The 26,793-nt window shown below is 44.3% G+C and overlaps 1 protein-coding gene across 1 annotated transcript; it reads right to left on the reverse strand.

The window, feature by feature from the left end:
- Positions 1-26,793, reverse strand: Srsf4 (serine and arginine rich splicing factor 4). The gene is made up of 6 exons (XM_052715586.1): positions 26,600-26,793; positions 8,990-9,132; positions 8,225-8,337; positions 3,770-3,984; positions 1,582-1,671; positions 1-1,448 (listed from the first exon to the last, which is right to left on the reverse strand). Exons 1-6 carry the CDS (start codon positions 26,704-26,706, stop codon positions 638-640), a joined length of 1,479 nt encoding a protein of 492 aa, XP_052571546.1. The 5' UTR covers positions 26,707-26,793; the 3' UTR covers positions 1-637.

Consider the following 26,793-nt stretch of genomic DNA (forward strand, 5'->3'; position numbering starts at 1 on the left):
TGAAATTTTGTCAAGCAAAAATAGTCTTTATTCAAATTTAATGGAAACAGGGGTCACTATACTTTGCAAGACGGGGAAAAATAAAATTAAAAAAAATTCTTTTCTTTTGTAATATAAAACAATATAATCACAATACCAGAATATGGACTCTACAGTTTACTTCCTATGGGCTATGCAGGTATCAATTTCTCGTGACTGTGCTATTCACAACGTTGGTAAGTCCAGAAATAGTAACCAAAGTGGCGGGAAACTGAAGACTTGCACTTTCACTACGTGGCATACATCAAAGGGCATCGATTCAAGGGCAAACGGCTGAACTCACCACACCTACCTATGCCATCATTCCAGCCCGAGAAGCCGTCCGGTGCCGAGCTCCCTTTAGCCATGGCCAGGCCTGAGAGCCAAGGCGTTTGGATGTCCTACTGTGAGTAAAGGGAGGTTTGAGGAGCTGCTTTTCAGTGGAGCGGGAGACCTGGCGCCAGGAGGCGGTACCGAGGAAGCACTGAGATTGAACAATTGGAGACACACCATTCGGGGAGTTAAATGTACAGCAGTGAGGGTGTTCTACTTCACTCTTGTGCTACGGCTACCAACATGTACAAAAGACTTCTCGGCAGTTCCAGCGTGGCAGAGCCAGTTAGGACCTTGAGTGGGACCTGGATCTAGAGCGGGAGGGCGACCTGGAAGCAGACCTGGATGGAGACTTGGACCGAGAGCGCGTTTTGGAAGCTGACTTTGACCTGGAGCGCGACTTTGCGGGGAGACTAGGTTTGGATTTGGAAGTGGATCTTGACCTGGCTCGGGGCTCTGGATTGGGGCCTGCACCTTCGCCCTCAGACCGGCCTTCCCTCTGGCCAGACTCTGCCTTGGCATGTTCCCGCTCCTTGGACACCGAGCGGGATGGTGACCTGGAGCGGTCGGTGTCCTCCTTCTTCTTCTTGCTGCTGCTGACCTTGCTGTCACGCTTACTGCCATGCTTGCGGCTGCGCTCACTCTTGCTGCGGCTGCGGCTGCGGCTTTCTTCCCTGCTTCTCTTCCTGCCCTTCCGCTTATCCTTGCTTTTGCTGCGGCTGCGGCTGCGGCTGCCCCCTTTGCTCCGGCTTCGGCTGCGGCTCTTAAGAAGGCTCTTCTCCTGGCTGCGTCTCTTCTCCTGGCTGTGACTCCTGCTCACACTCCTTCGCTTCTCCTCCTCTGCTCTCCTCTCCTTGCTCCGGCTCCGACTTTTACTGTCGTGGCGGCTGGGGCTGCGGCTCTTGGCTTTGCCAGCGCTGTCGTTATTCTGGAGCTTGTCTTCGGCATGGTCTTTACTCTTGCTGCGGCTCTTGTCCGGGCTGCGGCTGCGGCTGCGGCTCTTGTTGTCTTTGCTAGGGCTCCGGCTTTTCTCCTTCTTCCCGCGGCTGCGGCTCTGGCTGCGGCTGCGGCTCTTACTGCGGGAGTGGGAACCTGACCTGGAAGACACAGTGCTGGGTGAGAACAGCTAACTAGACCCCCTGCAAGTCAGGGAGTGGAGAGAGCACTGGGCACCCGGGGCTCGACCTACTGCGTGGAAGCGGGCCAGGACAAGGGAAGCTGCAGGCCTACCTGGATCGGGATCGGCTCTTTGAATGGCTGCTTTTGCTGCTGCCGCTTCGGCTTCTGCTCTTCCGGGAATGTCTGCTTCGAGAGCGAGACCTGTGGAAAGAAAAAATGAACTTTTTTGAGACAAGGCCTCATTAACCTTGGCTGGTCTGGAACTTGCTAGGTAGACCTGGCCTTGAACTCACAGAAACCCACCTGCCTTACCTCTTGAGATCTGGGATTAAAGGTGTGTACCACCACACAAGTTAGAAAAAGAAAATTTAAAATTACCAACAAGGGGCTGAAGAGCTGGCTCAGTGTTTAAGAGCACTTGCTCTTGCAGAGGACCTGGGTTCAATTCCCAGCACCCACATGGTGACTCACAACCATCTGTGACTTCAGTTCCAGGGAATCTAATACCCTCCTCCTCTGACCTCAGCAGATACAAAACATGGGCATGGTACACAGATATACATGCAAAGCAAAATACTCATACACATAAAACAAACAAAGATTGCCAATAAAAGGCTGTCTAGAGGGGCTGAAGAGCTGGTTCAGCAGTTAAGACCACTGGCATATTTTGCAGAGGAACCAGGTTTGACACCCAGCATCCACATGGCAGCTCACAATGGTGGTCTATAATTCCAATCCCAGGACTCATGATGCCTCTTCTGGCCTTGACAGATACCAGGTGCACACAATACAGACATACATGTAGGCAAAATACCCATACACAAAGAATTTTAATTCTATAAAAAGGAGGCTGTCTAGAGTCAACCAAGACATTTCTTCAATCAAAAACCATCTGCTCCACACAACAGTTGGGCACAGTGTGCATGCCTGTAATCCCAGTGCTGGAGTCCATGACAAGAGGTGGGAATGATCCAGGTTAAAGAGACTTAACAACTTCTGTTACATGACTGAGCTGGACCCTGGCCAGGAAACACTCCAGCATAAAGACATCCATGCAGCAACCAGGTAAATATGAATATGGCTTTGATATTTGGTAAAGACACAGTATGTATTGTCTGTGTTCTTGGGGACATTTAGGTAAGTGCTGTAACTTACGATTAACTTTTAAACACAGCATAACCATAACAGTCTGTAATGATTACAAAGGAAGGAAAGAAAACAAGGCAGGATACTGCAAACACATTCAAACTGGTCTTTCTTTTTTTTTGGTTTTTCGAGACAGGGTTTCTCTGTGTAGCTTTGCGCCTTTCCTGGATCTCGCTCTGTAGACCAGGCTGGCCTCGAACTCAGAGATCCGCCTGGCTCTGCCTCCCGAGTGCTGGGATTAAAGGCGTGCGCCACCACCGCCCAGCGCAAACTGGTCTTTCAACGTTGAGGTCTGGAAACGACCATGAGGAAAGGTATGGGGAAGCAGTAAAGTGCATTCGGATGGAAAGCAAACAGAGACTGAAGACACAGGGCTCTGGTGACAGCTGACAGAATCAACCTGAGCACTAGAATCACGACCTCAGTGGACCCCGCCCACCAGAAAGAATTCATCCAGAGACACCATTTGTTTCTAGACATTACTCAGTAAACACAGCTGCTACTTACGGTATGAGAGGAATTAGGCACAGAGCACTACTAAGGCCATAGCCTTGCTGAAATGAGCCCCGTCTTTAACGTTGCAAGCCCTAGCCTTGAGTTCACAGGAAATCTAAATTGTGGGAAAATTCATGAGACAGCCTCACTTCAACACAAATGTATGAAAAGTTGTAGCTCTCTACTCCGGGAGAGTTACCCTCACCCAGGTCTTCACCTGCTAGAGAGACAGCCCTGTGTACCCTGTGAACTCTGTCTCCACAAGGGTCCTTACTGACCCTGGGTTAGCTGTGCTGGGTCACTGCCTGTTTTCTCCAGTGGAGGTGGGTCAGGTCTGGCCGGTGATCTCCACTCTTGAGCCTTGTTCATCAGGAAGAGAAAGCACAGGCACCATGGCCACACTGCTTCTAGCCCAGGCTATGACTCAGCTCTCCAGAAGAAAGGTGAGAGCCTTGATTCCTGCCTCCGAAAGAGGACTTTACTTCTGTTTGCATTTGTGATGTAAGAGTTCCAGAGTTTCACAAATAAATGTTCAGTTCAAAGTCCTGAGTTACTGACCCACATAGAATAAGCTCTGAGAACCCGAAAGGAGAGGAGTGCACTGTCCATGTAAGCTGGTGAATGACTATAGAGTGCCCACTCACAATGTCAACAGTACCTTGAGTGACTCCGGCTCCTGGAGTAAGACCGGCGCCGTCTAGAACCTGGCTTGTCTTCAACTAATCTGATTTTTCTGCCGTTGACTTCAGTTCCATCCAACTTTTCCAAAGCTCTTTTCATATCAGAGTAAGACACAAATTCAATCACCCCTTCATTTTTCCGTCCCTTGTGAGCATCTGCATACGTCACTTCTCCTGCCTGACGCATGTAATCCTAAAGAAAAGATACAAGTTGAAGTACATACACCAGCCGCAGCAATGGCGCAAGTGGCATGGCAGTAGAATAACCCATGATCCTTTACGGCCACAGGCTTCGGGCCTCACTGTCTCTCAGGAGTCAGTGTGGTCCAGTCAGAGACCAGAGCCAGAGCTGACGTGTGAACCAAGGAGTAGAGGAAGGGATTGAGAGGGCTGACTCTGAGTAGAATTGAAGAAGTAGGGCCTCAGCTAAATCCCAGTGTCAGTATGTAACACACTTGATAGACATTTGTGGTCTGTGTTCATTTTGTTGAGTTCTGTCCTGACCAAGTTTGTAAACACTGCCATTTTATGCCATGTCTGTCAGTGTCTTAATGTACATCCTCTTCCTGGTCACCACCCCTGCACATTTCTGAAGGTTTCTCAATTGTCAAGAGTGGAGGTTACACCTAGATTTCGACCTTTATTCATAATCCAATCAAGAATGACTGCACAGAATTTATTTGACTTATTTGCAGAAGTACGGGTTCTGGATAAAGGGCTGGGAGCCATCCAAACTAGGACATGATTAAGTGAATGTGGTCATTAGTCATGGTTAGACCAAAATGGGATTACCTTGACAGAATGAGGGTGAAGATATTGGTGAAAGGCTGGGTTAGTGCTACTATTTTTTAATTTATGTGTATGAGTATTTGCGTACATGTATGTTTGTACCACATGTGTGCCTGGTGCTCTCAGAGAGGACAGAAGAGTGTGTTGGGTCTCCTGGATCCAGTTACAAACTCAGAGATCTACCTGAGTGCTGGGATTAATACCATGTCCGGCTGACTACTTTGAGTCACCATGTGGGTGCAAATCCAGCTCCTCTAAGGAGCAGCAAGTATTCTTAACTGCTGAGCCCCCTCTTCAGGCTAATAGATGGCTCCTAGCAGCAGCTCCACAGCCAATGTTTAATTGTGTTTAAAGTGCTTACTCCTAATTATGACCACACAGGCAGATAGAACAGATATGGACAGTAAATTTCAACAAAGTTGTTTAACTGCTCAAGGTCAGTGAGGTATTCATAAGGAAACAGAGCAGTAAGAATCCAGTATGGAATTGTTTGTTTTTTGAGACAGGGTTTCTCTGTGTAGCTTTGGAACCTGTCCTGGAACTCGCTCTGCAGACCAGGCTGGCCTTGAATGCAAAAACATCCACCTGCCTCTGCCTCCAGAACACTGGGATTAAAGGTGTGTGCCACTACAACCCGGCTTGAATTGTTTTTTTATGAAGCAAAGTTGGGGAGGGTTAATAGAGACATATCATGGCTGTGAGTAAACCCTGTTACTCTTAGCCAGGTGTGGTGTCGCATCCCTTTAATCCCTGCACTTGGGGAGGCAGAGGAGTTGAAGGCCGGCCTGGTCTACAGAGTGAGTTCCAGGACAGCCAGGCTACACAGGCAAACTATGGAATTGCCTCTGGAACTATTTTTCTTTTCTTTCTTTCTTTTTTTTGGGGGACAGGGTTTCTCTGCATAGCCCTTGCAGTCCTAAAACTCACTCTGTAGACCAGGCTGGCCTCCAACTCACAGAGATCAACTTGCTTCTGCTTCCGGAGTGCTGGGATTAAAGGTGTGCGCCACCACTGCCTGGCTTCCAAATTCTTAATCCTACTCCACTATATGGGTGAAACTGCCAAATCTCCATGGCAACAATATGCTAAACATTTCTAACTCAATTTATATAATGTGATATAAATTTATGGAACTTAACACAGCCCAGGTTATAAATAAAAAACCCCTGTCTTGAAAACAAAAAGGTTTATTTATTTTTACTTATGTGTATGGGTGTTTGGCCTGCATGTATGTCCGTGCACCATGTGCATGACTGGTGTCCAAGGAGGCCAAAAGTGGGCACTGGATTCCCTGGGGGAGCTACAGACAGTTGTGAGCTACTACATGGTACTGGGAATTGAACTTGAGTCCTCTGGAAGAGTAGCCACTGCTCTTAACTGCTGAGCTACAGCTCTAGCCCAAAATTATAGATTTTAAAGAATAAGATACCTTTAATTTGTTTAGTGTTTTCATTTCCTTATTAATAGCCAATATTTTCTACACCTAGGACCCTTTAGACTTTAAAAATTTGTTTTAATAACTCTGAATAGAAATTAGTAGTAACCTTAAAAGCTGAGCCTGGTGATATAGGCCTGTGATTTTAACTATTCAGGAGGGTTAAGTCCAAGGCCTGCATAAACTAAAGAGTGAATTCAAGGCCAGCCTAGGCAATTTAGTGAAAATTAACTTCAAAAAAGGCAAAGTTATGCCTACCTTTAATCCCAGCACTCAGGAGGCAGATGGTCTCTAGATGAGTTCAAAGCCAGCCTGGTCTACACAGTGAGACTCTGTCAACATACTCCCCTTTCCCCCTGCACAAAAAGGGAGAGAAGGCTGGGCATATGGCTCAGTGGTATAGCACTTGCTCAGCATGTGCAAGGTTCAATTTTTAGTACAAAAGAAATTTATGAGCTGGGCGGTGGTGTGGCACACACCTTTAATCCTAGCACTTGGGAGACAGAGGCAGATGGATCTCTGTGTGTTAGAGGTCAGCCTTGTCTACAGAGTGAGTTCCAGGACAGTTAGGGCTACTCAGAGAAACCCTGTCTCAAAAAAACCAAAAAAGAAATTTATGTTAAATAAAATTACATTAAAACTCCGTTTTGGCTGGGCAATGGCAGCACATACCTTTAGTTCCAGCACTCAGGGGCAGAGGAGGCCAGATTGGTCTAATGAGTAAGTTCTAGGAGAGCCAGGGTTTACACAGAGAAACCCTGTCTCAAAAACCTAAAGATAACAAGAATGTAAAGAATTCCTAATTCCTAGTTACTCTTTTCTCAACTCATTTTGGTTAAAAAAAAAAAAAAAAAAAAAGTAAGAAACAGAACACCCCTTTCATTTGTTCTAAGACCATCAGGTTAAATAAGACACTACTCAGCACGTTTCCTGCCCTACCAAGACTGAAAACCAACACTGTTCTCAAGAAGCTAACTCGGGGAACCTGGACAGCCACAGCAGCATAAGAACTTAACTTCTCATTCTTGTGGTGCTGAGCTTCGGCCCAGTGTTATGTGCCAGCCAGGTAAGTGCCTATCACCATGCTATATCCCAAGCCAACCCTGGGCCTTTTAAGTTTTTTTTTTTAAATTAATTTTTTTTTTTTGTGCATTGGTGTTTTGCCTATGTATATGTGTGTGAGGTTGTAGGATTCCCTGGAACAGGAGTTAGACACTTGTGAACTGCCATGTGGGTGCTGGGAATTGAACCTGGATCTTTCGGAAGAGCAACCAGTGCTCTTAATGGTTCTCTCCAGTGCCCCTAACCCTGGGTCTTAATTTTTGATGCCCAAACCCTTTCAGACTAAATGTTTCTTTCCTTCCTTTTTTTGAGGAAGGTCTATGTAGTCCCAGCTGGCCTTAACTTTTAAGAGCTCTGCCTGCCTCTGCCTCCCAAATGCTGGGATTAAAGACATAGACGACACCTTGCCCAGCCCACAATAAGTATTTCTTGACCCCCACACCCTTTCTGAGATAAGGTTTCACTTCTGGAACTCACTATGTAGCCCTAGCTGGCCTCAGATTCACGGATGTTCCTGTCTTGACCGCTTATCCATACATACCACCATACCTGACCGAGAAACAAATCTTATAAAGAACACAGGCTGAACAGCTTCACTGTGCCGGCCCACACTGGAAGCTGACGGTTTGCAATGCTCCGGCCAGGTTTATAGAAACATGGGTTGTTTTAGTTTTTTCTATGCAACCCCACTCCATTCCCTCCCTAGAACACTGTCTGCAATGAAAGACTCCACGTAACACAAATGATTCGTTGGAGCAGTTAGCCTCCTCTTATGTAAAGCAGGAGTGGTGTTTAGATGCCTTTTGCACTCCTATAGGACCTTTATCTGCAGAACTGCCCAATGCTCTGGTGGTTTCTAAGTATGTAACCCATTACACTGTGAATGCCCAGGCCTGCATAAATGACTTGTTTCCTACTCTTTTTTTTTTTTTTTTTTTTGGTTTTTCGAGACAGGGTTTCTCTGTGTAGCTTTGCGCCTTTTCCTGGAACTCACTTGGTAGCCCAGGCTGGCCTCGAACTCACAGAGATCCGCCTGGCTCTGCCTCCCGAGTGCTGGGATTAAAGGCGTGCGCCACCACCGCCCGGCTCTTGTTTCCTACTCTTACCCAAGCCCAACCTTAGCTGAGGAAATTAATGAGGCCCAAACCTTTAGGTCTTGCCAGCTGCACCGACTTGACAAATTCTCCACAATAAGTCTGTACTCTGTGCGAGTAGGAGGACCATATTTATCTCGACCACTTCTTCGATAACCATATCCACCTTTAGAAAGTTCAGAAAGACAAGATTACTAAAGTGTAGAAAGATGACACAGCACACACTCTTCAATAGCTAACTTAATGCCGCCCTCCAAACAAGAGCATGCATATTTTAACTTTAGCCTCACCTGTTTCTAGAGTTTAAACATGAAAAATTTAGTATGTTATAGGCCCACATATTCACCAATTAATACTTATATTTTAAAACTTGCATGTATAAATTAACAGATACGAACAATTTAGAAAAAGCAAATTATTAAATCAGTTACTATTATTACCCATGGTGACTATATTTTTTGTGAATATTTCACAGGGAAAAAAAAAAAGAAACCAATCTCATCTGTATCTAAAGGATCCTCACCACCCAGGTCTAATTGAGTACGACTGGATTCCTATTTTTGGTCAGCCAAGGGCCACTCAGGGAAAGGTAACCAAGGTCAGCAAATGGAAGAGGAGGTCATCTTAATTAACCTCAAGGGATTCTTTTAATTAAAATTGAGATCTTTGTTAAATATATGTCAGACAATTAATTGCATTACAGAGGAAAACATTCAAACATTATAAAGTATTAAAACAAATTCATGCCATTGAGAATCAAAATTTTCATTTGCAATTCTGTATTTTAAAAGATACAAATATGTCCTTCAAATGCTTACTGCGGCCAGAACCGTAACTGCCATCCCGACGTGGGCCTCGGGCATGCTCAACAATGACTCGCTCACCACAGAGGTCTTTGCCATTCAGTTCATACACAGCATCATCTGCATCACGCAGATCATCAAACTCCACAAAACCATACCTACAAGAGAGCAAACAAGATCTGGTTAGCACCACTGGCGGCCAATTTCACTAACATGTCAGAAATCAATGAGGTTCATGCTTAGCACAGGCTGGGGGTTGCAAACTAAGGGCCAAGTTTCTCTTTTTTGTAGCCAAAACCACCTTGTCTGGTGCTGACAGGCAACTTCAAGAGCCAGAAGGCTACGTAAAGTCTAGCAGGAAGCAGCAGCAAATACTTTCAAGGGCTGCTTGGTTTAAGAAATCAAAACTCTGAACTTCACAGGACTTGATCTGTGATATTTTAAACCCCACATGAAAACTCACCCTCTTGCAGTTTTACAAGTGTACCTTAGGTACGGCTGGGCCTCCACTGATGCGCTGTTTTATTAACTGTTAAGTCATGTTCAAAGTAAAGCGGGTAAAAGTCACAGCATCTGAAGTCTCTTGTGTCAAGTCTTTTGTTATTTTTTTGAAAGTTCCTGTTTTTCTACCTAAACAAATCAGTCACAAATGAACTATTCTAGAAATTACTGGAGAAAAACATCTGGAGCTGCTTACTTCCCTGTGGGAGTCCAAGTTCATTTCCACGGTGTCTGGAGATAGGCTAGAGTGGTCTACGTACAATTGTACAAGTGTCTGTACACTGTATTACTAGGTACTTTCAAACAAGAGTCACAGTGCTTTAATACAGATAGGGGAAACCGCCCCCCCACAAATCCTTTTAATGCCTGCTATAGACTACAGTCTGTTAAGTAAAGTACAGAGTCTTAAAAATACTTATAAGAAGGTTAAACTCCCTCGAACGAAGACTTCGTTTGGTCTATGGAAGGCCTGCTTTGTGAACAGTCTGTATCTAAAAACCAAAGTCACCCTTCGGATCCTGCCCAGTCACAAAGGAGTCACAAGCCAGTTCTTCAGACTCTTGCGAGCCATGCATACAGTGCAAACGGTGTTCCTCTTTAAACACAGTGACACTGGACACAGGCCACAAGACTTGCCTGGAACAACAAAAATCTCAGGGTTTTTTTTTCTGTGGGGGGGAGGCAGGGCTTCACTGTGGAACCCTGGCTGGCCCTGAACTCAGCGCCCCCTCTGTGGGGATTACAGGTGTGTATCACTGTGTAGACCTAGTCTAGTTTCTTGAGTTTGTAATGTACTAGTTAAAATGTCAAATGAGAATACAAAATTGCTGAAATTCACCTTTACTAAAGAGTTCTTTCCAAACAAATCTCTCAAGGTGACAAGGTCCAGGTCAAGCTTTGGAGAGTTATTTTTTAAATCACAGTTTGTTAGTTTTTTAAATGTGTGCATCATGGCTCTTGTGTGGAGGAGGTCAGGGGACAACTTGTGGGAGGAGTGGTTCTCTTCTTCCACTACTTGGGTCCCAAGGATTGAACTCAGGTAGTTAGCCTTGGCAGAAAGTGCCTTGATCCACTGCGCTATCTTGGTGGTCCCCCTTTTATTTTAGAGGGTTCTTTATGCTAAAATGTCTAAGTGGCATTCAAACTTTTAGAAAAAATCTCCATTAAAAAAAATGAAACAAAGTAAGACACACCTAGTTACTTAACAGGAAGTGTTTTCAGAACACCTGCCTATGTAGCTCTGTGGAGTCCTTTAAACAGGCTTCCACAGGCTGGAATCAGGAGCAGATTAGTAAGAATGGTCTTAAGGAAGCATGCTGTTGCCTTTGTCAAGGCAAATAAAATAAAGCCTTCCTAACCACTCATGTTCAAAATGGCCTGTCACTAAAAACCCTTAACAGACACTATGTTGCAGCTGCCTTTCCTCTTCCTAGGTAAAATGGGTCACCAGGGAAATGATTATTTAACAGTGATAATTTGTTTCTTTGAGACAAGGTCTCACTATAGCCCTAGCTGGCCTTGAACTCAGAGATCCACCTGCCTCTGCCTCCCATGTAAAGGCATATGCCACCATACCTAGCAAGGTAAAGTTTTTCAAAAAGCAGATTAAAAAACAAACAAACAAACAAAAAAAACCCAACTAATCCAACACTACTTTACTTCGGCTTGGTTTAGGATCTATTTAGAAAGATGATAAAATATCAAAAAGAACAAAGTATGGTCCTTTCTGTAACTGTGCAGAGCAGTCCTGGACCTGCTCTGCTCTCCTCTGCTCATGCTAATCACTGCCCTTGGCACCAGGTGAGGAGCAGACACCAAGTAAGAAGGATGGGCAAGAACACTTGTCATGAGCATGAGATGGCTTTCTCTCTCTAAACGGTACCCAATGGCTCAGTACCCGTCAATGATCGGATATGACTTAGTGTGAGGTCACAACAGCACCGACTCCTAAAGACTAAACAAATAAATTACAGGAAAATCAAAAAAAATTCCCCAAACACTTAAGGTTTATAATTACAAATCACAGAATCACAAAATCCAAGACCCTAAGCTCTGCAGGGCAAATGAGCCAGGAGCCCAGCTGCTGTGGGCTCAGTGAGGCTTCAGCCTAGACCCTTGTGTGATGCAGCTCTCCGCAGAGACCACCCCATTGGCTTACCTGCAGAGCTCATGTGACTGTTCAGGGAAAGCAGTGACACCTACTTAGGGGAGGCACAGTCATTTAAACATAAATCAATGCTCAGACAGACCAGTTTCTACCACTGAGGTTGAAGCAGGATGTAGGGACAATTTATGATGCCAGAGGAAAATGGCCCCTGTAATCTTTCCTAATATTTATTTCTAAAAACTCCACAGGGAGTCAATTAGTATGGGGGGGTACTTATTCAAATAGTTGACTTCGGTGCATTTTATTTCACAGGAAAACTTGGTGATTCCTCTGTGAAAAGCTTAAAAATCTCTTTGGAGCGAATCAGACATCAGATTGTCACTTCTCTCTGCCACTGGCATACTGGATGGAGTTGAAATCACAAAAAAAATCCAGAGAAAAAGCAGAAATGGTGGGGAATTCTGGTTCTGAGGACAGAACAAACACTAGGTCAGTGTGTTTCTACTAAAATGTATGTTCACTCATCTTTGCTTTCTGTGGGCAGGTCCAGTGAATGGGCCCCTGAATAGGCAGCAGCCTGGGTAAGTAATAAAATGTCACCTACTAGTCATTCTAATAAGGGCACTATTCTGAACAATGTGACCTGATTCATAGCACTCAAGAGCAGTACCAGAAGCCCTGTTTCACAAATGAGAAACTGAGGCAGAAAAGTTAAAGAACTCTCATTAAAAACTCAGCAGGGCTGGTGTGCAGAGCTCTGACTCACAACTATATTAAGATGGTCAGCAAGCCCCAGTCTGGCTACAGGCCCGGTTCTGTATAGAATGAACTCCACAGCAAATTGATTTTACTTGTTTGTGCTTAATTGTCAAATAAGAGTATATACTACATACAACTAAGGTTTGTCTCAACACCAAGAGTATGATTAATGAGTGAATAAATTTAACATTTTATTGTCTAAGGTATTTTTTAAAACTGTGGGTCCCAAATTAGTTTTAAATACCTTAGCAGTCCTTCAGCTGAACTTTCCTACCTTTGAAAACCAAATCTTTCTAGTATCAGATTTTTAAAAAACCAACCTGCACCCCTCTTCTTTAATTTTGTTTTGTTTTTTTGAGACAGGGTTTCTCTGTGTAGCCTTAGCTGTCCTGGAAGTCATTCTGTAGACCAGGTTGGCCTCGAACTCAGACATCCACCTGCTTCTGCCTCCCGAGTGCTGGCATTATCACCACTGCACGGCTAATAAATGTATTTCTAAAATTAAATATTAACTTGAACACCACTTGCTTTGTACTTTACAGCAAGTAACATGACAATTCTCAAAAACCCAAAAAACAACAAGAAAACTCTTCTTTGGAATTTCCTGTGCAGGTTGGGAGGGATCTGAGGCATATATGTGACTTTAATCACATTACAAAGCACCTGTGGGAGCTGTGAGCCTCACAAACACGACTTGGACAGCTACATTTCTCTAACTCTAACCTGCCACTGCTGTATTAAGAGCATGGTTAAAGAGACTAGTGTTAGACTGATGAGTGTGAGGAATTGGGGAGAAGGGACTGAGGTGCAGGCCCCATCTAGCAGACTGCTTAAAAACCTACACCTCAACTTCCTCCAGGGTGGCAGTCTTTCAGGCTGGCCCTTATGCTATGTGTAAGCACTATCACACACACACAACACTTCAATTAACCAAAAATCTTCCTTCAGTCTTTCTCTACTGCCTCTTCCCAAAGGGTTTTCCTGTGGTCTGGGTGTATCCTGACAAATAGTCAAAAGAATGGGAGGGGAGGGGAGAAGAGCTGGTACCCTTTCTCCTTTGTGGAGCTTTATGACTCTGAAACAAGTCCAGTGGGGTACCTGGACAGCATAAAGCAAAGCCATGTCGCACCCACGGCTGCTCAGATTTTGGTCCATTCTTACTCCTGTGCAATGCTCTAGTCTTCCTCATGCACAGCTGATGTACTGCTCAGGTTATTGGTCAAACTGAGAAAGTACAACTGGAATGACATATTGATTTCAATACAAGGTCTCTTAAGATGTCCATTTTAGAAATGCTCATTACATTTCTTGCAAGAGTTATCACCCAAGTTCACACTGCTGCCAAACAGGCTTTCTCTGACCCCAGGATTTTTAAATACCAAAGGTCCTGACCACCACCAGGTTTGCATTTTCCTTTATGTTCTACTGAAGAGGATGCCACTTATCTCACCCTCCTCAGAATAGTTTAGGGTTGTGTCTTCCAAACACCCTCGCTCATCAGAGACTGGAGAACAGGCCTAGGGGAGAAATGATAAGCATGGCTGGTCTGGAGATGAGCTACTCCATGACTAATTGAGCAGGTGTGACTAGGGGGTACTGCTGGGGAGTGGATACAAGGAGCAGGGAAAGCAAGCCTCCATGCGACTGCAGACACCCACCAACACTGCTTACCGAGGAGCATGCCTCGGGCGGTCTCTCAGTAAGGAAAATGTTCCCCTTTCCACAGTGGATCTCTGCTCACCTTTGTCCTAAAACTGTGCCACATGCTTTTCTTTGTATGTGGACATGACAGTCCTCAGCCAACCATCAGCAGGATGTGAGTTTTGCTTTCCCAATGTGGTGAGCCATTCCCACATTCACTCATTTTCCTTGTAAGAACCGAACCTCTCCATGGCTGGTCAGGATTAGGGATGTTGCTGTAGCCAAGGAAAAATTTTCATCTGTTGAAGTTAACCCACAGGGTGGCTTGAACCCTCAATCTAGAGTCAGTAGCACTGTATTTTGAGGGCAGAGCCCTTAAATCTGCCCTGAAAGAAATGGTATTCAGTGAACAGGAATCAAACAGCTTTCTTTCAAAGCACTCAGTTGATCCTAGGCTTCAGCCAACTTGGGTCTTAAGAGGTGCTTAAAGGGTACATTGACAGGACAGTACAGAGTAATTCTCGGTAGCTGCATCAAGTGCACAGAAACCCGTAGAACAAAGACAGTTCTACAGCCAACTCTCGTGCTCAGGTGAGGCCAACTTGGAGAAGCGTGTGAATGAGAACAGTGTAACTGCCCTGATCCCACAGGTCTGCAGCATTCCAGGGCACCAGCAGCCAGACCCTCACAGCACATTAACCAGTGTCATATTTACTGCTTAGCATCAGTGGTCATGGGTGTGAGGTGACTTCCGCAGTGACTGAGGGAGTTTACAACCCACAGTGGCAACTGCTGCTCCAGGAGCAGGTTTCTGAGACCCTTTCCTATTCTGAGACAGGAAGGAGGCTGCTCTTGGCTTTCTGCCCTCCCTTTCTTTAGTCTCAGAGGAGGGAGGGCCATCAAGGCCACCGAAGAAGGTGGAAGACTTACCCGTGCTCACTCAGTGGCAGAGCTGGGGTGCGACTTCAGGGCTCACCATTACCCAGCCTGGGGCTCTTTCACGTCGGCAAACTGGCAGTTCCCGCACACCAAGAGCTCTCTGATTAGAGCTAGTGTGGATTCCTGGTCTGCAAACGGTTGGCACAGCTCAGTCTGCACTTGATCTTTCCCCACCTTCAAAGAAGAAAACCTACCTCATGATTTCTCTCTTCCAGAGCCCCTGATCACCTGACTCACTCCCAACAACCTTGCAATCATTTCTGACTATTCTCCTCTGCTTCCACCGCGTCTACTGCCAAGTTTGCTAGTTTTCTCATTGTGCTGGGTCCTTGGGACTGTTTCTGTCTGATCACAATTCCAGACTACAGCTATTTACACTCAGGCAACTTGTCTCTTGTGTTGTAGTGGCGAAAGCCAGCAGCAAAATTACTCTGTTGCTTAGAAATCTATGCCTCCTAATATTTTTATGTACTTCTCAACACTTAGACTATACAAGCTGAATACTTTCAACATTCTTACTTATGGCCGAGAAGCACCTCCTTCAGGAAGCCTCAGAACCTTGCGTGCCTGATGCTCATCCAGCCATTTCTCTAGCGCTTCCATCAGTTTTATGTCTTACAAGGCAATATTCTTCTTTTCAAGCCTTGTTTCTTTTTGTTTGTACTTATCATCAACTATGAGGGCTTTCACATAATAAAGAATAACACCTATTGGGTATCTAGCATAGTGCTTGGCTCATAGTAAAGAAATACTTTATCTGTAATATTTCATTTGTTATTCATAATAAATTCGAAGAGTGAATTATTATTTTCACTCATGATGAGATAACTAAGGCATGGAGAGGCCAGGCAGCTTGTTCATGGTCAGGGAGCATTTAAGTGGTGGAGCTAGAGGTGAACCCAGGCCCAGGTCTCTTGAATCCCAGCTTTAAGCCACAGATCCCAAAGCCTTTGAAAGGCTTCTCTTGTTCCCCACAGTCCCAAAGAGAATCTTTTCTATTCAGTAAGTACTGCTGCTTGACTTAACCATAATCTAACCTCAGATAAGCCAGGTGGTAGCAGTTTTTTGGCACAGCAGGGTGAAGTCTCCAGAGAAAAAGGACATTGGTCTTGGGGTAGGGTGAAGCACTCTAAGCTGGGGCATGAGACAACCAGGTTACTTTCACTCTTGTCTTTTGGTTCCCATTAGCCAGTGTCAGCCATCTGGTCCTTCCGAAAACATGTGTGGGTTCAGAACATAACAGACTAGAAGAATAGAGGAAAAATAAGATTATTCTGTGCAATCTCCATTCTGGAGGTCCCGCATCAACCCCTGCAGTCTGTCTTTGCTTCTAAGGATCAGCAAAAATTAGATAAGGCTAAAGATATTTGGATCTAGTTGTGGTGACATGAGTGATCACCAAAGATATTTCTTAAGGATACATTTAATTAGTTTTGCAAAGGAATGGTGATTGGGACCAAAATATTTGTATTTATGCATGAATATGAGGAGAAAAAAAATGGGCCAGAAGTCACATACTAGGTTTACAGACTTCCAAATACAACAACGTCAGCAGCAATGGATGACACAACATCTAAGACCTGATTTAATGTTAATTCCAAGCTAGTCTACCCCACTAGGACTCGTTCTTCAAATTCCTTTCATTAACCAACTCCTATTTTTCTATGACTTGCAATGTGTCAAGCATTACAGGAAGCACTCATTGTGTTACTCTGTCTTCCCAACTCTTGAGGTCTATTGCCATCTCCTAGACAGACAATTAAGATCTGGAGCTGCTGCTGGGTCTGGCCAAGGCTACTCAAAATTCTGAGATTCTTCAAACTCCGATCCTAACCTAAAGTGTACACCCCATCAGGTTCTGCCACCTCTCAGACCAACAGAAAGTAGTCCTTAACAAGAGCATCTGGAAAAACAGGGGCTCCAGGAGCACAGGCATGAGAGGACAAATGCCTACATGCTGTTATGAGCACAGTAAAGGCAGAGATGCCAATCTGTAACTGGAGTGTGTGAATTCTATTAAGTTGTAAATGTTTTCTACTAAGTTATTAGTGGAAATAAAAATAGTTATACAAGAATTTCATCAGTTTGAAGGGCTCTGACCTCATCAATGGATTAATCCAAGTCATAATCTGATGGAATTATTAGGAAGTAGTGGAAACTTTGGAGGACATAGATCATGGGTATGTATTTGGAGGATTTTTTCCCTTGTTTCTCTGCCTTTTGGTAATCAAAGGTGAGCAGTCTCTACAGGTTCCAACTGACAAGACATTCTCCTTAACAAACATCCATAGCCAAGGAACCAGCTGAGCATGGACTGAAACTTCTAAAATGGCAAATTAAAACATGTCTTTCTTCTTTTAAGTTCATTTGCTTGGGTATGTAATTACAACAATGAAAAATGACTAACATAGAGTAAACCATTTGATGAAAAAAAAAATGACAAAGAAAGAGGTAAATTCAAGTCTCTGGGTTTGTTTTGATTTTTGGCTGGAGACTGAACTCAGGGACTTAGGCTTGCTAGGCAAATACTCCACCACTGAGTTAAATCCCCAACCCAAGTTTGGGTCTTAAGCCACAGTGCAGATACCAGACCACTTCAAGGAATATTCACATACTGAGGTGAGAAAAATAGAAACATTATAAAAAACTAAGTAAAACTTATTCCAGAGTAAGTAGATTTTTAAAGTATTACTTTGTAATTGTTCTGATGGCCTATCTGCCAAGTTGCTTCCATCATCCTAAACTGTTTAAAAAATAAATGCAGCAGGCAGGTGGTGGTTTGGCTCAATGGTACAAGGGATTGTGTAGTCCTGGCTGTCCTGGAACTCACGCTGTAGTTCAGGCTGTCTTTGAATGCAGAGATCCACCTGCCTCTGCCTCCTGAGTGCCAGGATTAAAGTCATGTGCCACCTCCCTTGAAGCAACACGGTTAAAAGACCTGAGTGTGCTAAACTGCTTCCCTGGGTCCTTACCATATTCTTAGCCTAGGAATGGGACGCCTAGAAAGCAACACATTTGTAAATAAATAATTTGTAGATCAAATTATACTAACCATAACCTCTCTGTCATTACTAAATAGTTGTTTTAGAGTAAAAAGCCACTTTCCTTAAAGGAGTATGAAGCAGTGGGGGCCCAAAATTACGCCCGTGTCTCTTTTTCAATTTTCTGACACTTAAAAAGTCTCACACTAAAGTTTATGAAGCTCAAACCACAAACTAAACGCAAGTTTACTGACCTCATTATTACCAGTTTAGAACACATCTCTTGGGACACAAAATAACATGCACCACTTATGTCCATTATGTCCACTCAACACAAGGATACACTTAACAAACAGTGCTATCCAAATCCACACTAAAACCACACACAAAGCCGGTTCATCTTCTAAACAACACAGGGAGCAGGTTGTAAGGTGTTAAGCTCGCAAAGCTTACGCCTCTGGGACCACCTTGGCTGTTTACAAGTCCATCTTAACTGCCCCTGGGTAGCTGTCTATTCTTTTTCATTACAATTGTTAGATGCCAATGCTATTTCTTGGAGATACATTTTCCCCAAACTGGCCATTTTATTATTTAAACAAAAATTTCAAGTTCTTTTAGATCTACTGCCTCACTGGACCACATGATACCTGTCGAGTCTTGACCATCTGGCCAGGCTGCTTTCAAAGCTCTCCTCAGTCCCCTCTTCTCTCTAGTTCTTAGAGGGCTCCTCTACCATTAGCTCTCATGCCTGGCATTAGCTATCACCTCTAGCCTGGGACTTTCACCTCAGCCCAGAAAAGTTACCCAGGGCCTTGCTTTAAAATATGGCTATGTAAATCCAGAGCACAATCCGGCCCTTCACTCGAAGGCTATTCTAAGATCAGAGGCTGTAGGGAAAACACTGAACTATGTGCTGACACAGACACATCCTAGCCCAGGTGGCCATGACAGAGAAGCCTGAGGAGCGTTAACCTAGGACTCCCCATCCATTCTCTACCCAAGGCCAATATTGTAAGCACAGCCTGTGTCACTTTAGGTTCAGTGGTTTAGGAGAAGCCTCTAGAAGACTACAGGGAACCCAGATCTGCCCCTTCAGGCAGGAAAGGAACAACAGCAGACAGCCTGACTGTCACAGCAATGCTATAGCTGGCATGTGAACAAAAAATGACCTGCAGTTTCCAGAGCTTTCAAAAATTCATTCTGTAATTTTGGTTTGTCAATCACATGCCTCACTTTCCATATTAGCACAAACTAGGGATACAACTCGTTTACAAAGTGCTTTGATACAGTCAGTTGAAATAGAAACTATACAGCTGGTGAGATGGGACAGTGGGCAAAGGTGTCTTCCACCAAGCCTGACAACTTGAGTTGAATCCTGGGAAACGGCAAGGTGGAAGGAGAGAAGTGACTCCCAAAAGTCTTCCTGTGATCTCCACACGTGCTGCGGCATGCCCCACCCCCATAAATGGATTTAAAAAGAGAGTGACACCATACAAATGCAAGCTGTTAATGTTTTCTACTGTTTTTAGAGTTCAGTGTTAGCTCACACATGATAATTGCCATTCCCGATATTCTCTCAGATCCGTGGAGCACTTTTTTCTGTTTAAGTTACCTGGAAGCATTCCCAAAACTCCAAGAACCCAAACCACACATGTTATCCAGTCTACATTATGTGCTCTAAGAAGAGATCTTCTCACAGCCCTCTCATCTGTGTTGTCATCTTAATGAGAAAAAGAGGAATAAGACACGAAGACTGGAATTTTAAAATGTCTTGACCAAATAATTACATGTAATTTTTATTCATAACACAAACCAGGAGTCTGGCACCCAAGAAGAGAGAACTGGAGCCAGGGTAATTTATGTTAGAAATGTTTAGATATAATTTAAAGTATAGTCTTGTTTCTTGATATTGATTTCTCAGAAGAGTTTAAATCTCTCATGTTTTGGGGAAGAAGTAACATAAGAAGATCGACTGCATTTGTAATAGTTACATGACTACCAAAACAATGACAGAACATTACTTCATCTGGGTCCTGTCCTGTCCTTTCCTTTTTTAAGGATAGAGTCTCACAGGCCTGGGCTGCCCTCAAACTCCCTGAGGAGTCACAGACACTTTGCTGTACTCCTGATTCTGCTGCTTCTACCTCCCAAGTGCTGGGATTACAAGCGCATGCCACCACACCTGGCTAGATTTTTTGTTTTTGAGACTGGATTTACTCCCCCCCACCCCCACCTTTTCTTTCTTTCTGAGACAAGGACTCATTTCATTGCCCAGACTGGCCTTCACCTGACTATAGCTGGGACTATCTATCAGTAGACACCACCATATCCAGCTTCAAGTAGCAAAGATGTTAACAGTACCATGACTCAATGCGGGTGAGGTGGCCATGTGTGCATTCTTAGCTTCTGCTGGTGTTCTTGTAACTGGTATGGTTCTTTATGTTTTTGAGGCAGAATCTTACTATGTTGTCCTGTCTGGCCTGGAACTCACAGAGATTTGCTTGCCTCTGCCTGTTGGGATTAAAAGTCTGCACCACAATGCATTAAGACCTTTGTGTGTTCATTTCCGCTGGGACTAATGAATTTTATTCCATGAAATATGTCTTAAGACAAAATGCCAAAAAAAGGTTTTCATGCAGGATATCCAACAAAGGTTTATTTATAACAGCTAGAATTAGGGGACAACCTAGGGGAATAGCTTAAACAAAGCACAACTCAGCTAGACAAGAAATTTTAGGCAACCAACAGTGAAGATTTCAATATAACAAGAAAATTACACAAGACAAAGACAAATTGGCACACAGCACATGGGGATGTACTAGCTGGGAGTGTTTGCTTAGCATTCATGAAACTCTGATTTTGACCCCGGCATCAAACAGATAAGGTGGCCCATATCCAGAATCCCAGCACTTGGGAAGGAAAGGGCAGGGATATCAGAAGGCTATTATAGTGGGTTTAAGGCCAGCCTTGGCAACAAGAGACAGGGTCTAGCTGCAATATGTAGTCCAGATTGGCCTTGAACACACAATCATTTTGCCTCACCCCCTAAATGTTAGGATTACCATAATAAATCACCAGAAAGCCTCAAAAGACCTTTAACATCTCCTTTCTGTTTTTTGTTTGTTTGTTTTTTTGGTTTGTTTTTCGAGACAGGGTTTCTCTGTGTAACAGCTCTGGCTGTCCTGGAACTTGCTTTGTAGACCAGACAAATCTCTTGAACTTACAGAGATCTGCCTCCTGAGTGCTGGGATTAAAGGTGTGTGCCACCACCACCCAGCTTCCTCTCTAGTTTTTACATTGTCTGAATTACCTACAAGCTGCACATAATCTCTAAGTCAAAAGTTACTTTGTAAAATTCTTAACTTGGTAGGCTAAATGAAAAAAAAAAAATCACAATGCTCAAAACAGTATAATACAGCTTAGTTGAAAATTCAGAAAACAAAGAGTTCTTAAACAAGGGAAGTAAAAAATATTTGGGGCTGGCGAGATGGTTCAGTGGTTACTAACATTTTGGCTGTCTTCCTGGAGGACCTAGCTTCCGTTCCCAGCATACATATGGTGGCTCACAACTGTCTGTAACACCATTTCCAGGAGATCTGACAGCCTTTTTTGGCACCAGACACTCACGCTATACAGACATATATGTAGGGAAAACACTGGTATACATAAAATTAAACAAAACAAAACGGATTGGTTTGGAAATCAAGGGCCACCAGAAAACATAAAAATGCATTTATATTTTTATGCCCCAATCCTAAAAATGTGTAAAAAGTTTTACATAAAGCATATTTTCCAGTGCCACGTATGTATAAAATAGTGAAAACCAATAAACAATCCAAATGTCTAACCTAACTTTAATTATATACCCTAAATAGAATTCATATTGTAGCAATTCTATAGCTTCATTATAAAGTCATATTGCAGGGGTTGGAGGTATGGCTCATTATAGAGTGACCTGTCTCTGATGCATGGAGCCTGGGGCTGGATCCCTAGCATAATACAACACACCATACAAGGCAGGTTGTTGGAGTTAGAGAATATTCACACAGACAGGCTTTTAGGCAAACAGGCAATAATGTGTCACATGATCCCAAGTTGGTTGAAAAAAGAAAGAAAAAAAAGGGGGGGGAGAGAAAAGAAATATATATATATGCATGTATATGTAGATGGGCATGGTAGCAGATCTCTTTTTGAGTTTGACACCAATCAGGTCTACACAGTGAGACCCTGTCTCAAAAAAACCAAAAATGAAAGGAAGAAAAAAATGTATGTGTGAAAGATGTAGATGTGACAAAAGGTCACGTGCCCCAAATGCAGACAGGATCATCTCCGCATGACATTTTGTCCCCCTTCCTCTATGTTAGAAAAAAGTGAATCATGTAAAACTGTCATAATGAGAAATATATTGTATTTTGAAGAAAAAGTAAAATATGATTAATTCCTAACCAGATTCAAATGCTTAAGAGACACAGTTCAAGTGGCACACTACTTTTAAGGCTGGAAGAGGATCTTAAGGTAGTGGCATAGTGGGGCTTTGTTAAGGGAAAAGCATAGCCTTGCGTCATCACTGAACGGTGAAGCATTCACCTGCTATTTGGCAGTGGCTCAACTCACCAGAAACCCATAACTTGTAACATTAGCTTAATTAGACTTCCTTCATTCTCCCTCTAAAGAGCAAGCTCCTGAAAAGGTTTCAGTCCACGGAGAAAATGTCTGGGTACGTTTTGAGGGTGGCAGGTATTCCTCTCAGCAAGTAAGGTCCAGTAGTGTTGATTACGATGGGGAAACGCAACAGGGACCTAACTCACTGCAAGAGTTTTAAAACACACAGACCATGAGCTTCATACCACTCTAGTTTTAAACAAAGGTAAAGACAAAACCTAACAAGTAATACTGGAAATGAAAAACAAAACGAAACAAAAAATCAACCTCCAATTTAAAGTTTTCTATTGAAACACTAGCCATCTACCATTTCACTATCACGTCAAATACAAGCTCTGGCATTTACAGCTCACTTTCCCTTGAATACTTTAACGTGTGACTTTAGCTAGTCAAAGAAAGAAAACCTCGAGGATTTAGGAACTTATTCTTCTAGCTCCTAAGCAAGTAAATCAATCACCTAAGGATGCAGTAAGTTTTACTCAAAAAATTAAAAGATCTGTGACTGAAATTTTAAGATGTTTGTGGCAAGAGAGAAAATTTTACAACAAAGTGATTAATAAAAAAAAAAACTATACACTCTATATGTAATCAAAGCCAACAAAAGCCACCATAAAGCTGAAGGGACAGGAAAAAGCACTAGTGGTTTTGTTTCCTTGAGAAACCCCCAGAATTCCCTCTGGTCCACTCTTGCCCACTGTGGCACCAGGTGGACTATGAGGCAGGTAGAAATGTATGGTCAATATGGCCCCAGAGAGATTTGCATCACACCTGTAGTCCCTGGAAGAACCATCTGTTTCCAAGTTCTCTAAACCAGAGGCAGGTTGCCTGGCATAATAAAGTGGCAAGCAGGGAAAAGCTGAAGTGCTTGTATGCGTGCTTCCTTCCAAGAGGCCACAAAATCCTTTCCTGGAGATTTAAACTCTATTCTGCGAGTATAAGGTATGTTACCCCTGACCTAATTAATTCTCAACTTTATCCACAACCCATCTGCCAACACCTACAAGATATCTCACCTTAACAAATGTGAACTCTCTAGCAATTCTTTAAAACCCTATTAATTCAAAATCTGTTCTAGAGTTTCAATCCAGAAGTATTCAGACACTTACTTCCCTGTAAGGAAGTCCACCATCACCCCAGGATGAAGACTATGAACTTACACCCACAGCTACTGAATGATGCTATGTCATATTGTATGAAATTAAGATGCCTGTCACACCTATCTTTAAATCTCAGAAATACTTTCCATTCCTTAATCCAACCTTGATCTATCATGATAGATTTCATGCACATCATCCATCATTTGGCAATCTAAGAATCAGAGTTTCTAAAAGACTCAGGCAGTGAGGGTCCCGAGAGTGTCTGTCCTCTTAGCACTCCCCTGGATTGCTTCTATTCAGGATTTAAAATTTAGTGTAAAACTCTTTTAAAAAAAACTTTTTTTAAATTTACCTTTTATATTTATTATTTTAAGTTTACTTTTATGTGTATAGATGGTTTGCTGCATGTATGTCTGTGCACCACATGCCTGCCTGGTGCTCAAGGAGGCCAGAAGGTGTCAAGTTCCCATGAACTGGATTGCTAGTTGTGAGTGCCATGTAGATGCTGAGAATTGAATCCAGGCCCTCTGGGAAAACAGCTAGTGCTCCTAACCATGGAGCCACCACTCCAGCCCCCCAGTGTAAAACTCTTTTTTGGTTTTCTCGAGGCAGGGTTTCTCTGCGTAGTTTTGGTGCCTGTTCTGAATCTCACTCTGTAGACAAGGCTGGCCTTGAACTCACAGAGATCCACCTGCCTCTGCCTCCTGAGTGCTGGGATTAAAGGCGTGCGCCACCACCACCCGGCTGTAAAACTCTTAATGGTAGTTTCCAGTCTGGTGTTAAATTTCTAGATCCTTCATGAGGTTTGACCCAAGCTAGAAGATATCTTACAATTGGTCCTCAGTGGACCACCTCTTCATGAATTAAAACATGTTTCTGGACACTTCTCTTTCTTCATTTCAAGCCCTAGTAAATCCAGACTTCAAAGCTCATTTTAAGAAAAATTTATTCTGGGCTGGAGAGATGGCTCAGCAGTTAAGAGCACTGGCTGCTCTTCCAGAGGACCTGGGTTCAATTCCCAACAACCACATGGCTGCTCACAACTCTCTGTAACTCCAGTTCCAGGGGAACTGACACCTTCACACAGACATACATGCAGGCAAAACATCAATGCACATAAAATAAAAATAAACAGTTAAAAAAAGACAATCAATTTTCGTAAACCATTCCACATTTTACTTGTCTGAGTTTTAACTGAGAACCAGCATTCCTTTATTCAAAATGCACGTCAATCGTTACCAGTTTAGTCAGGAACATAAGTTCTGTCGCCTTCCTCGACTCAAGGAGCACATGTGTGCATCCTGTTGTGGGGGGTTTAGTAATACATCTGATCGACTTATTCCAACTCTCATCCACACCCCAAGAAAAGAGCCATCACCAAATATACTGTTATCAAACACTTAAGAGCTGAGATGCTTCCTAATGATGACTTCAGTACAGTGGACAGCCAAAGTATTCTTCTGCCTGATCTTCCTCTTCCAAGTGAATGAGAAAACAGGTTCAGAGAAACTAAGTCACTTGCTCAAAGAAACTTAAACTGAGTACCCAGGATTTGACTCTTACCGATCTGGCTTCCAAAACCCATGTTTCCCCACCAAAGTTATTCTGTCAACTTACTTGGGCTGTAGGGGGAAGAGGAGGGGGTTAATCTCTCACATATAAGGTAAGTACCACAAAAAAACAAACTTTTCACGCTGTCTAATACTTTCTCTAAGAACTGTAAGGTCACTAACAAAATGAGAAACTGTCTAAACCCTTTATGCGAATCTAGTACGCTAAACATTTCATCGAAGTGGTCTTCTCAGCACGGAGATTCTTCTAAGTATCAATTCGAAATCCCGACAGTCTGAGAACGTGTTGGCTCATGTGCAACTCATACATACTAAGGTTTATTTCTTCTCAAATGTCAGTTACTACTGGTCTCATTGGACCAACGGCAGAGTCTTAGAAACAAAACAAACAACAGACAACAAAACCAAGAACTCCTCAAACACCCAAGGTTTAGTGCCTCCAATGCCGTCCCGCTGCTTAACGTCTTTCAAGACCTACCAAATATTTCTCAGCTCCCAAGCAAAATATGCTCGTATCTTCTCCAGGCCTGACAGCTAGCTCATCCGTTTCCCCTGCACCTGGTAGCCTCTGCTAGCCCTGTTTTGCCAAAGCAGATTAGGAATACAAGTCCGGCCGTACGGGGAAAGCTGTTAAGTAGGCAATTTCGAGATGTGTCTCCACCTGCACCAGGAGTCGACGCAGACCTAGCCAGGGTGGCCACTACCCACTCAACAAATCCTACAACAGCAGTCACTTTCTGGCAAGCTGGAGAACCGAAACCACAACATGGAAACTCTGGACGGACTCCCCCAAGATAACGAGCTAGGACTTTAACTTACTCTCGTAAAGGGAGCGGGGCAAGGCTTTCAGCGCGGCAAGAAGATACTTTCGAAACTGTCACTACACTCCTCAAACTAGAGTCTCCCGCCCAAAAAAAGTGTTGCACACAGAAAAGCCAGAGCTCCCGTCCCCAAGAAACACGCGCCGGGAACCCTCTGGTCCGTCAGGCTGGGGACCAGGGAGAAGGGAGCCGGAAACCTCGTCTGCTCCCAGCAGCCCCAGAGCGGGAAAGGCCCGCCTCTCTCCGGAGACGAACCAGGCCTCGGTCCCGCGGCCCAGCGAGAGAAACCCAGGCCTCCCCGGCGCCCCGAGCCCCAGCCCAACCCGGGCCGCCGTCCCCATTATCCCGCCACCACCCCCGCCCGCGCAGGCGCAGTGGGAGCCGGGCCTACCCGCGCCCCCGAAGCGCCGCCGCCATGGCGGAGCAGAGGAGGCCGGCGGCGGCGGCTTAGCGCCCGCAGAGCGCCGCGCTCGCGTCCCCGCGGCCTCCCAGCCACCGCCGCGGCCCTGTCAGCCCCCCGGCCGGCCCCTCCGCCGCCCTCCTCACCCGTTCTTCAGATCCACCTCCAGGATCTTCCCGTAGCCCTTAAAGAAGCGCTCCACATCGCGCTCCCGGGCCTGGTAGCTCAGGCGGCCGATGTACACCCGCGGCATCCCGGCGGCGGCGGCGGCTGGCCCCGGCCCCCCTCAGGCGGCGGCCGGCGAAGGAAAAGCGCGGCGGCGGCGGCGGCGGCGGCGGCG

This window comes from Peromyscus californicus, unplaced genomic scaffold, assembly GCF_007827085.1.
Source record: "Peromyscus californicus insignis strain IS unplaced genomic scaffold, ASM782708v3 Scaffold_5__1_contigs__length_169319896, whole genome shotgun sequence".
NCBI classification, from domain to species: Eukaryota; Metazoa; Chordata; class Mammalia; order Rodentia; family Cricetidae; genus Peromyscus; species Peromyscus californicus.

What these genes read in the sequence shown, in the direction of transcription:
- Srsf4 (XM_052715586.1), bottom strand. Translation starts at nt 26,706, where the DNA reads ATGCCGCGGGTGTACATCGGCCGCCTGAGCTACCAGGCCCGGGAGCGC. An exon ending in GAGGTGGATCTGAAGAACGG is followed by an intron (nt 9,133 to 26,599) that starts GTGAGGAGGGCG and finishes GCTCTCTTGTAG; the next exon opens with GTATGGTTTTGTGGAGTTTG. An exon ending in CAGTTACGGTTCTGGCCGCA is followed by an intron (nt 8,338 to 8,989) that starts GTAAGCATTTGA and finishes AACTTTCTAAAG; the next exon opens with GTGGATATGGTTATCGAAGA.